General features: G+C 39.7%; 1 protein-coding gene across 1 annotated transcript in view; it reads right to left on the bottom strand.

Annotated features, from left to right (window-relative positions):
• Positions 1 to 8967: 8967 nt before the first annotated feature.
• The window catches only part of LOC127621326 (dihydropyrimidinase-related protein 2-like), a 30902-nt gene continuing 28358 nt past the window's right edge, over positions 8968 to 11511 (bottom strand). The window contains exons 13-14 of the mRNA XM_052094883.1: positions 10434 to 10599; positions 8968 to 9264 (exon numbers count right to left, since the gene is read on the bottom strand). Coding sequence (XP_051950843.1) covers positions 9173 to 9264; positions 10434 to 10599 — 258 coding nt within the window. The 3' untranslated portion in view covers positions 8968 to 9172. The remainder of the gene's footprint in view (positions 9265 to 10433; positions 10600 to 11511) is intronic.

Below are 11511 nucleotides of genomic sequence, written 5' to 3'. Positions count from 1 at the left end.
ATCCAATATGCCATTTGTTTTAAAATCTGAGCGATTTATCACGAACGCCACGCTGTTGAACACAAGGACCATGTATGTGGACTGTATGCTCAGTTACAGATAAAATATCCTATATTTACTGTGCATTATCATATAGAGAATAAATGGATGCATCCACATACTGGAACATGTTGCTTTCAGAGGCTTCATATGAATTTAGGATGAAAATAAGGTGCATTTCAAACTGTTCTGAGACCAGTGCAGCTATGTGCATTCAATCCAAACGTCCTTAAAGTTCAGTTTCAGGCTGCAGATGATGTTTGGATCACTCAACATGTTTGACAGACATGGGACGATGATAATCAGTACATAGATTCACAATTTATGATGTATCATTTTATTTCAACATGGTTGGCAGTGATTGGATGATGCTGGACATTACTTTGAATCAGAATTAATTATGCTAATATCTGATGTAATGTCTGGAATGTGTCAAAAACATGACTAACCAACACTCCTGGAAACATAATAAACAATTTGATAAAAAAAAAATATAGTATTATTTAAAATTTTTCAATTTGGGGGCCTGGGTATCTCAGTGAGTATTGACGCTGACTCTCACCCCTGGAGTAGCGAGTTTGAATCCAGGGTGTGCTGAGTGACTCCAACCAAATTGGCCCGGTTGCTAGGGAGGGTAGAGTCTCATGGGGTTATCTCCTCACGGTCACAATTAGTGGTTCTCGCTCTCAATGGGGAGTGTGCTAAATTGTGCGTGGATCACGGAGAGTAGCATGACCCTCCACATGCTGTGTGTCTCCGCGGTGTCATGCACAACGAGTCACATGATAAGATGCACGGATTGACAGTCTCAGAAGTGGAGGCCACTGAGACTTGTCCTCCACCATCCGGATTGAGGTGAGTAACTGCACCACCACGAGGACCAACTAAGTAGTAGGTGATGGTCATGTGATCCTAACATGGCAGCCCCCATGACGGGACCCTCTCCATGTAGAATAAAACAGCTTTTATAAAGTTCCTGATATGAGATGTGAGTGCTCATGATTTAATACATATGTTTCAAAATTTAAATTCATTTCTTTATTAGTAAGCATTTTTAATGAGTAAAAAATTACTGAGTGCACCTTTAACAAAATGTCCTTTCTATTGCCATACACCCACCTCCACTGCTAACAAACGAGTCGGAGAGGTCATTAAGAAAACACTAGATCAGATAATAGGTAGTCATGTGATGATCTAAAATGGGCTCTTGCCTCAAGACAGCGGAGGAGAATTTAAAACCCATCAGTCCTGGACTTTGTGGGGGAAGACACTGCATGCTCAACATGATCTAAAGCAATTTTAACTTGTGCTCGTATATTTTTAATAGTTTACAGCTATCCGTATGTGTGGGAGGTTGCCCCATGCCTCTCTCTCTCTCTCTCTCTCTCTCTATCCCTTCATAAAACACCATCAAGCAAGCAAATGCTTATAAAATCAACAGTACAAGAAAGTAGTGCGCCATGACCATGTTTTATCCCTGAAATGGTACCTTAGAAAAATCACTTTTTTCTTTTCTTTTTTTTTTTTTACACGGTACATGTTTTGGGGCATGCAACATGGTAATACCATAGTTTTCAGACATGTACAACAGTCTCTTTGAAGTGCTTTGGAGCACCATGTAAACAAAACCTTAGTACTGTATGAAGTAATCATGTAGTACTTATGTTAATAATGACGTTATGTTTATGTTAATGCTTACATATTGCTTTTTCATAGCTTACGATACTTAATTGAGCTATATATGATTACTGGGGCCTTTTTCTCAGATGAAATAAGATACTCATTGCTCTCCATTTAATGCAACTGCTGTATAGGTGACACAATTGAAGAGATCTCCTTTGTTATATATATATATATATATCACTGATCTCATTGATGCTATTTGCCAAGCATAATATCAATCCATATGTCCAGATGTGAGGAAGATGGGCTGCTTATTTTCATTACACTATGGTGCCCCCTTCTGTACTAACAAAGAGCTGTGGACTTTTTGGCTATTTATGCAGTATGCACATGTTCTGTATGCATGGAATACCCAGATGACCTACTACCTACATTTGTGAAAATGTGGAAATGCTAGAAGTAATATCAGAGATAATTTAGCTGAGATGGGCAACTACTATTAAAATGAATGGGAGAAATTGTAAAGCCCAACGTAAAAGAGCCAATCACCTTTTAGATACAGACATCACCTGTCAATAAACTTGAGAATGTGCACGCCGATTCGTTATACAAGCCTGGAAAATTGCATTTTTTATGTAATCTGAGGTAAAGAAGCACAATTTATGATACCAGTGTTGACAGATTTTATGTTCTTTGTAGGTACGCAGTGTATGTTCTTGCTAAATTGCTTGCTAACATAAGATTGTTGTTTAGCATAGTAGGTCATACATACTATGTAATCTTAGAATAGTTACCCCTTTGTTATAAAATGCTTTCAGTATATATAATTTGTAATTTTCCAGGTTGTAACCCCTTTATTCCCCAAACTTTGCATTTTGTTCCCTTTACCTACACATAAGTAATTTATAGGTACACTATTATTACAAAAAGGTACGCTGTAAATTCTGTGTACTCACGCTGTACATTGCAGGGTGTAATCTAAAGCGCTACCCATAAATGAGTTTGGTTTTAACCTGCTTTAATATGCAAGATATGCTGATTAGCAGGAGTGATTGATTAAAGTTTTAATTAAACTCTACTGGAACCTTCTAGATCTGCAGTAGCAGGTTTGAGGAACCCTGCATTCAGTGATGTAAAGTGTAAGTCGTCTTTATGGTCAATTAATAACATAGGCTATGATTTATGTGCAGATATGATTCATTATATTAATCATTTCACTGAAAACACAAGGTGTGACTTATTCATCTTATATTATGTAATTTGTTGAATTACCACAGGCAATAACTTTGGCTATTGTAATAATGAAAAATGTAAATAATAAAAATTGTGATGCTTTGCACACTTACTATGGAAGTCTATGGCACCAGAATAAACACTAAAATAGACAATGTTTACAAAGTATGGCCAAGACTTAAATATTACACATGTTTACAGGAGATTGGTGTAATAAAATCGCTTACTAACCCTGTCTGTGCGAAGCTGTATTCAATATAAAAGTCCTCTCACAGGAAATAAATCGATAAACCCTGTAACTTTCTCACGATACGCACAAGGATACAACAACGTGGTGCTTTCACAAAAATATAAGCTACACGTTACTTAAATTTTTTCTTTTCTACAAACAGAGAGTTGAGTAAAAAAAATATTTATGGGTAATTCGGTGAAATATGTGCCTTTTGTGTCCCTCATTAACATATGCGTAATCAATGACATTAACAATAAATTGCAGATGCCAACTTTTACAGTGTGTTATTAAAGTGTGCAATATTCAGGCGAGTGGTTCAATGAGGATGTTGCCATTTCTTCCCCCAGCGAGGGTGAAGAACGTGCACACTCCAAGGACAAGGAGCTTCTTTGCATGCTCAGGAGAGTGGTTGAAGAGCTCGGTCTTGAGTGGTCCCCTCCAGAGGAGCCAGAAAAGTCTTGCCTCGATAAATGTTTTTTCAAACCGGCTCTCGTCAACAGACGTTCTCCGGAAGAGCGCACCATTCTTCCCTGAGGTCCACTTTCTGTGCACTCAAATCGGTGATGCTGCCATCCTCATTAAAAAGGACCATGTAGAGGAAATAGTCTTCTCAAAGCTTTCCCCAGTGGAACTGGCTGTCACAGAACAACTCTGCAATAACACTACCATGGGATGGAAATCTCACCCTGCTCACCCCTCCAAGGCATGTCGACTGACGTCCGCACTGGCTGGAAGAGCTTATATAGCAGCTGGCCAAGCTAAGTTCCTCAAACAAGCCTGGTGGTTCTGGATCTGCATATTTGGCTAACTCTCACAGGGATGCGTGAAACAGAGAAAGCCGCCCTCCTTGACAAACCGGTCTCGCCCGACTGTCTCTTTGGCAATTCAGTGGAAGGCTTTTTAGAGTACTTTATAATGGTGCAAAAGCAGTCTCAAGTGATGAAACATTTTCTGCCAAAAAGAAGTATCACTTTCCCTTTCCCTTCCCCAGCATGCTTCCGAACTAATTCAGGTCAGTGCCTGGCAAAGAATCAATTTCTCGCTGCCTCAGCGCAGCCAAAAGGTACTGCTGAGCCATTTGTGAAGCCATGCAAACTCTCAGCATGAAAAATGCGCAGACGAAAAACCCAGGCCAGGCAGCAGAGACATTTTTGACATGCCCAGCCCAGTGAAGAGGAGCCCAGAGCTGTAGAAGGCTCAATTCGAAGCTCACAGTGTTTCTTCCCTCTTCTCCAATACTGTTCATAGGGAACGGGACAATGTTAAAAATATTGCTTCTGTGTGTATTACTCAAATAGAGGCTGATCTCACAAAAGAAGAAAAAGAGCCCATTGTACAAACACCGGACCCACACACAATCTCAGAAAAAGGGCCATTTCCCACTATGCTCAACCGCTTCCCTATGGTGAGCAGCGCTCTATCTCCTATAGCGAGGGAATCAATAAGCCTGCTGTCTCTTTGCACGAACGCGGGCAAAAGGGCGAGTCAGACTGGGTATTAAATATGATCGAGCACGGTTATACGATTGTGGCAGGGCAGAGGGTGGGGCCGGGTCGTGATTATACACACCCGGTCCCTTATCAGGCTAATTAAGCCTCCGAGAGGGATAAAGGCCGATGGCAGATGGTGGTGCGACAGAGAGAGAGAGAGGACAGAGAGAAGAAGCTCACTCACCGGTTCTCTGATGTGCCGTCAACGTGGTCATCGAGCACTCCTCCACACTCTTCGGTGGACGACAGCCGCTCCACCCCAAGCGGACCGGAGTCAAACCTCCGACCCCCAGTGGACAGAACGGCCCTCCGCTTTTCTGGCGTCACATGAGGACATTCCTCCGCCCCTGGCAGCGGCCCTACAGCTCCAGGCGATCGGGGAATCTAGTCCCCACTCACTCCGCGGACGACGGCCGTTCCCCACGTCCGGGTGGTCGGGCTACTCCGTCACCCGGCCGATGGCAGCGGCGCTCCCCTGGTGGACGGCAGTGTCGAGGACTCTGCAACGGGCATCCCTCATCCTTCCCAGGTTTCGACACCAATGTAAGGGGATTCAGATGGGCAAGGAGGAGGTGAGAACCGGCTTGTCAATATAAATAATGTTTAGTTAAACTCAAAACAAAAAGCAGAAACATAAACACACACATGACGGACATGCCCGTAATTCTCTCTCTCTCGAACCGTCGTCGCCGGCCGCCTTTATCCCTCGCGTGCCCCATCAGGCCGATTGGGGACTGGCCGTGCGACATTCCAGCCTGCCCCCCCTCCGCTCCACAACGATTCAGTTTGTACACCGACCACCGGCGTTCTGCAATCTGTGGTCTGACCGGTGTTTCACGCAGAGATTCACAGACTCCTCGCAAAAAACGTAATAGAGACTGTCCCAGACTATGACACACAGGGGGTTTACAGCCATTATTTTCTTGTCACAAAAAAAATATGGTGGGCTTTGGCCCATTCTAGATCTGAGAGACTTGAATCTCATGCTCACGAAGCACCCTTTCAAAATTATAACTCAGAAACAGATCTTATCGCACATCCATCTTCAGGACTGAAAACCTCTGTCATAATGATATCATCGTCCTATCAAGATGTGAACTCTACAACTACATGTTTACTATTCGGTAATTAAAAAGTGAAAATATGTAGAAATATCAGCATTGATTGACAGCTTGTTGTGTCATGACTTTGAGCATAAATGTATTCATGGCTAATTTAACTCCACTGAATAAAATAGTTTTTTGGTGAAGTAAATATAGCAAAAAATATTAAGTACTTTCTACATCGATTAAGCTCATTTAAGCATGAACTTGAAAATATTAAGTAAATTCTACTTCTTATTTTACAATTCTAACATGTAAAAGTTAACGATATAGCTTAAAAGTAAATATTATTTATAAAAAATGTGCAATGCATCATTATGTATCAATCCTTAAGTAGAAAATCTTGTCATATTTATTCGCTAATTTTAGTACATTTAATTAGTAAATCAAATAAGTCAATTTTACCTATTTCTCTAAAGCTGTTGTTTCCAGCAAATTAGCTTGCATGGTTTCACTGCTTGCAAGTTTATTTACACCAGTTGAGTTGTTGATTTAGTTGTTATGTTTGCGAATTCTTGTTTTTTGAAGTCTGAAGTTGCCCGTTCATGATCAAATAAATTGTCTGTTAAAGGTGCACTATGTAATATTTTACTGTAATAAAGCATAAAATTATCCTAATATGTTATCAGAGATTTAGGAAACATGCTAAGTTGAAATACTGGCTTTTCCGAAAACAATGCTACAGCCAGTATATTCTACTTTGAAATGCCCATTCCGGGCCGGAATTTCTGTTTGTGTTTTGGCATGTGTGATCCCGTCCACTGCCCATTTCCCAATAGTATTTCAACACCCCGAGTTGCCACATTTGGAACAAGTTAGCATGCAAACGCAGCGCGCTGCAGCCATGGAAGCCAGCAATACATAGCTAACATTGACAGAGTTATAAAAAATCCACATGAGCTGGTTTCTAATTTGCAAATAGTAGAAACATTGCAAACGTATACATTAGCTAATCAGCTTACATTGTAAGGCTCGTCGTTTGCCTTTGTCAGTTTGCTTGTTCCTGTTGCATGTCCTCAACCTGGCAACCCGTTTGAGCTTCGAGTCTGGTTAGGAGGGGTCAGGGGAGACAACTCTCTCCAATATTTAGAATTTGGACTGCAGTACCCATTTAAATGCTTGATGTCAATGTTAAATATTGCTCCTTTAATTGTTACCATCATCTAATTTTCTGCCCCAAGTGTTGATGTCTGCTTGCGCAGCTCCATGATGTTATGCCATTGCTGGTAATGAAAGGTGATGATGTCTAATAGACTACACAAGCATGCATGACACTATCATGTGTTAGCTATCACAATTAGCTAATATAAATACCATAAACATCAAATTTGTAAGTAAAAGTTACTGAAATGGTAAAGTGAAATTCAATCCTTATTGTCAGGAAATTGTCTTGATTTTGCTTAATTTTATTCCATTCAAATTGACGTAGAAAATCTGTGTGCAAAAACTTTAAGTGAATCTTACTCGTCATTGTTTTTAGTGTGTAAACCTGTCCTCCCACAGTAATTTATAAACACTTAAAATATATATATTTTTTTAAATTAATAAGGCACAGATTTAGCAGAATAACCCATATTATTTTGAAAATGGCATTCGTTCAGTGTCATGGTATACAGGCTATATAAAACTACTATATTAACATCTGATACCACAATGAAATAATGGCTAGTCTGTGTTTGACATTGGGAAAGCTGTAAAGGCATTTGTTCACAACTGCATTTTATTGTAACAATCAAAGACATGAAGAATGATGAATTCTGTACATAATCTTCCATGAGAAATGTTCAGCTTTTGTCATAACAATACTCACAGACATTGATCAAGAACTGTATCACTTGGTGAATAGGCAGGCAAGTCAATTTATAATAACAAAGTTGAACTGCAAAATAAAAAAGAAAAGTATTCTCACCTAACGTTTAACTCAACACGGGATATCCTAAACAAACCCTACACATGCCAGTCAATCTGTTTGATATAACCATGGTCACTGCAACCTGCCAAATGCCCATATGGTAAAAGGTCAAGGTCAGTTTTGTGGCGAGATGGTTTTTTGACTGCCCCATGGCACGGTGGTGAACGCCATGTGAACTGCTGTGATGTCATGGGCTGAGCAGATAAACCAGTGCCTGGATTCACAGCATGAATTAAACACCCGTTGTGAAGAGGTTACCGGGGCAATGGCCCAACACAGCACGGCTGTGGTATCCAATCAACAGCCACTTCAAGTGATGGAGACCTGTTGCTATGGTAACTCTCTTCCGTTAGTCGGAAATGAAAGGGTGAAAAGAGCAGCTTCGCCTTTTTTTGCCTAGAGAATTTTTCTTTACTTTCTCTGTATTGTGTTCTCTGGTGAGAACCTCCTTTGTGTAAACTGCAGGAGAAAGTAGGAACGGACAGTTTGACACAGTTTGAAAAAATAAGTGAATTCAAATAACACCAAAACCCCACAGGACTGTGCACAACTGCCAATACATCACTGTTAGTCTCTTCACTGCTTTTACATATATATATATGAAACATATTCAAAACAGCAGTTAATTAATACTGAAAGAATAATGTGAAAAGTAAATAAGTGCAAAAGCATGAGGAAGACAAACATGAGGGATTTCAAGACGTGTTTACAGTACAAATACCGACCTGAAACCTAAATTATAACATACATACAAAAGAAATCGAACTTTTGAGTTCATTATAAAACAACATTCTAAAAACCTTTAATAAATCAGGCTTTTGTGGAAGAGTTGACACTTTTGCAAAATGTAAAATTCAAATGTGGCTTGCAACCTAATTTTTGAAACAATAAATACTGTAACTCACTGACTCTTCCTACAAGGAAAAAGAACAAACCAAAATGGCAACAGCACTTTTTAATACTAAACAGTGGTAGTTTTGTGCTGTTTTTCAAAATGAAAATAAAACTAATATTAAAACATTACTCTATGGATGGTACTGGTTCCAGTTTTTCAACGTGGCTTACTTGGTTAGCCGTATACGTTTTTATTTTCTTCGAAACATGCGTCAATGCAAACAATGTTACGTTTTAGAGTTTTACAGTTTGTTTTGAGGTCACTTATGTGCTAGTGCACATCTAAAAGTTTTCAAAATGATCTTTTAGCAGATATTTGCATTTAAAATGTACCTCTCATCCAGGAAAATAAATCAACAATATCAATGACATCACCTTGCACTCAGGGGCGTATCCAGAATTTTGTCCAATAAAATGCACTCTGGAATAAGAATGCCCCCAAGTAAGCCACATTAAAAGAATGGGATCCTGGATTGAAAAAGATGGAGGGAGGGGGTGGGTGAATGGAGTCGAAATGTAGGAGGAAGGGAAGGAGATGTGCTTGTTGGAACACAGTCCAGATGGATGGACCGGTAACAGAGAAAATGCCCATGTTTCTCTAACCCAACACCCCCATCCCATCTTTTCACTTTCTAAGTAAATGATTTTATCCCAGGTTGGTGATGTTGGCCCGTCCACCAGGTGGCGCCACAATGCGTTGAGTGGTGCGACGAGGGATGTTATCATCAACTTGAGCCCCTGCAGAAAAATAGAGAAAAGTATGGGTTAAATGACAAGCACAGAGAAACATATTAGGGCGAATTCACTAGTTGATCCAACAGTTGATATTTCAGCGTTTTATTTCACTAACCACCTGCAATGCGTATTGAGTATTAAAATGAAAATCTTGCAGTGTTCTGCGGCATCCTCCACTATATAGCGCTCAGAGCCGGCCTGCAAGATCGGAATTGCACAGTGCAAATTGCATTCAGCACAGCTTTTGTGGCCATGTTTACGCCGTTGACTAATTTGCATAATACCTTTAGCAAATCAAGTGCCGAACCAGCATGGAAAGCGCATGCCAAATATACGGTGCTTTTACGGGGCACGATTAATTCTTTGTGAATTCACCCCTATTATGTCTACAATAGAATACGGGTGTACTACTTACTGCATAATGCACAGTATATACTGTAAACTGCCTACTAATTATTTTAAAATAGTGGGGTTGTGCTACATAATAATACGTGCTACGACCATGCGCAACGTATTATCCAACATATTTACAATTGTATTTATGATTGAATTTTGAAGTGATTTTTAAGTCACTGCACAAGGCACCTGTGGAAGAAGTTGGAGAGAATAAAGGGAATGGACTATATAACAGGACGCAGATGCTGGAATAAACAAAGAAACAAAGAATGAAATTGCACTTGGTCCAGACCATCCAATCTTTTTGCGTGTTGCGCGGGCAATTTCGCCAAACCCACTTGCGCATATACTTAGGGCATACTTGCATGAAAATACCAAAACTTCATGGCCTTACCCATTGATTTTGCGCTTAGGACTTAAGGCATTGTGTTGTGCTTAATGCTTGTGCTCTTGTATGCAACAATGAATGTTTTAAACAGTAGGATGCTATTGGTAGTAATACACTGTTGCCACGTGATGTCACATCACTACGTTGTGTGTCAACTAGTGGCATTCGGTTATCTCAGTAATGCTGAGCACATTCAGTACATACAAGAAATTTGCATACTGTGCAGTAGAATGTAATATGCTATTCATACCTCTTGAAACTTTGTAGTACATGATATATATGAATACTGTGTATATATATATATATATATATATATATATATATATATATATATATATATATATATATATATATATATGTATATGTGTGTATATGGATGTTTACTCACCAGACAGGCTGAATCCAGACTGGTGAAGGTTGCGAACTGGTTGAGGAGCTGGTTTAGCGGGAGAAGTCTTCCCAGAAGTGACAGGGGTAAAGACCTTGGGTGTTACAGTGACCTCACACACTGGACCGTCATACAGACCCCGAGGGACTCCATGCAGCTCAGCAAGCTATGACAAGAGATGCCGTAGTCACACATGACAATCTTTACAACATATATATGTGCAGTAACACAAAAAAATTCAAACCAGACATCCAGTTTTAACTGCTGCCTTCAAGTGCACCTGCAAAGCTCCACCCACTGAGTTGGGCATTCGTTGTTACGACATGTAACACAACGAAGACAATATAAAACAAATCCACAAAATACGCTGTTAAAAGCTGTTTTGTAACGTTGAATAAGAATCCTGCATGACATTTACATGACATTGCACATATGATTTATTAATGCATTTAATCTAGCAAATAATTCTAGTATTTATTCATTTGCATAAAACAAATTGCAAAGGGTAACTCATGAACTTTACATTAGTTGACTATAATATCTCACACAGTGTTGGGCAAGCTACTCATAAAATGTAGCTAGCTAAGCAACCACTCAAAAGAATAATAAGTTAAGCTAAGCTTGTGACGAGTGAGAGGGTATGCCAAATGATTCAGCAGCGCGAGCGCAAGCTTTCGGAGTCATTCAGAATGAATCGCAAACCGATTCAGACCGCTTTCCTAACACGTGTGACCAATTCATTGTAAAGAACTGACTCAAATGAACAATTCATTTGTGATCAGACATCTTTAGTTCTGATTCAAAACTGGCATTAGTAAACACCGGGTACAAGGCATGATGTAGCGGTGTAGCTTTTATCAACGCTATGCCGCTACCTTGTCAAAGATATGGCTTTGCTTATGTAGTTAAGATAATAGCTTCGCTAATAGTAGCGAAGCTACTGCCCATCACATATATACTGCTGTCACATATAACATATATAACTGAAATCAAGCACTGAAATTATTTATCTAAATCATTGCTTTCCAACTCTGGAAATATCTAGAATTCGGAGTTTCCAAAGTGTAAATATGATCAG

The sequence above is a fragment of the Xyrauchen texanus genome, chromosome 27, assembly GCF_025860055.1.
Source record: "Xyrauchen texanus isolate HMW12.3.18 chromosome 27, RBS_HiC_50CHRs, whole genome shotgun sequence".
In the NCBI taxonomy this organism is placed as follows: domain Eukaryota; kingdom Metazoa; phylum Chordata; class Actinopteri; order Cypriniformes; family Catostomidae; genus Xyrauchen; species Xyrauchen texanus.
The sequence above is the reverse complement of the archived record's forward strand: the minus strand, read 5'-3'. Positions and strand labels throughout refer to the sequence as shown.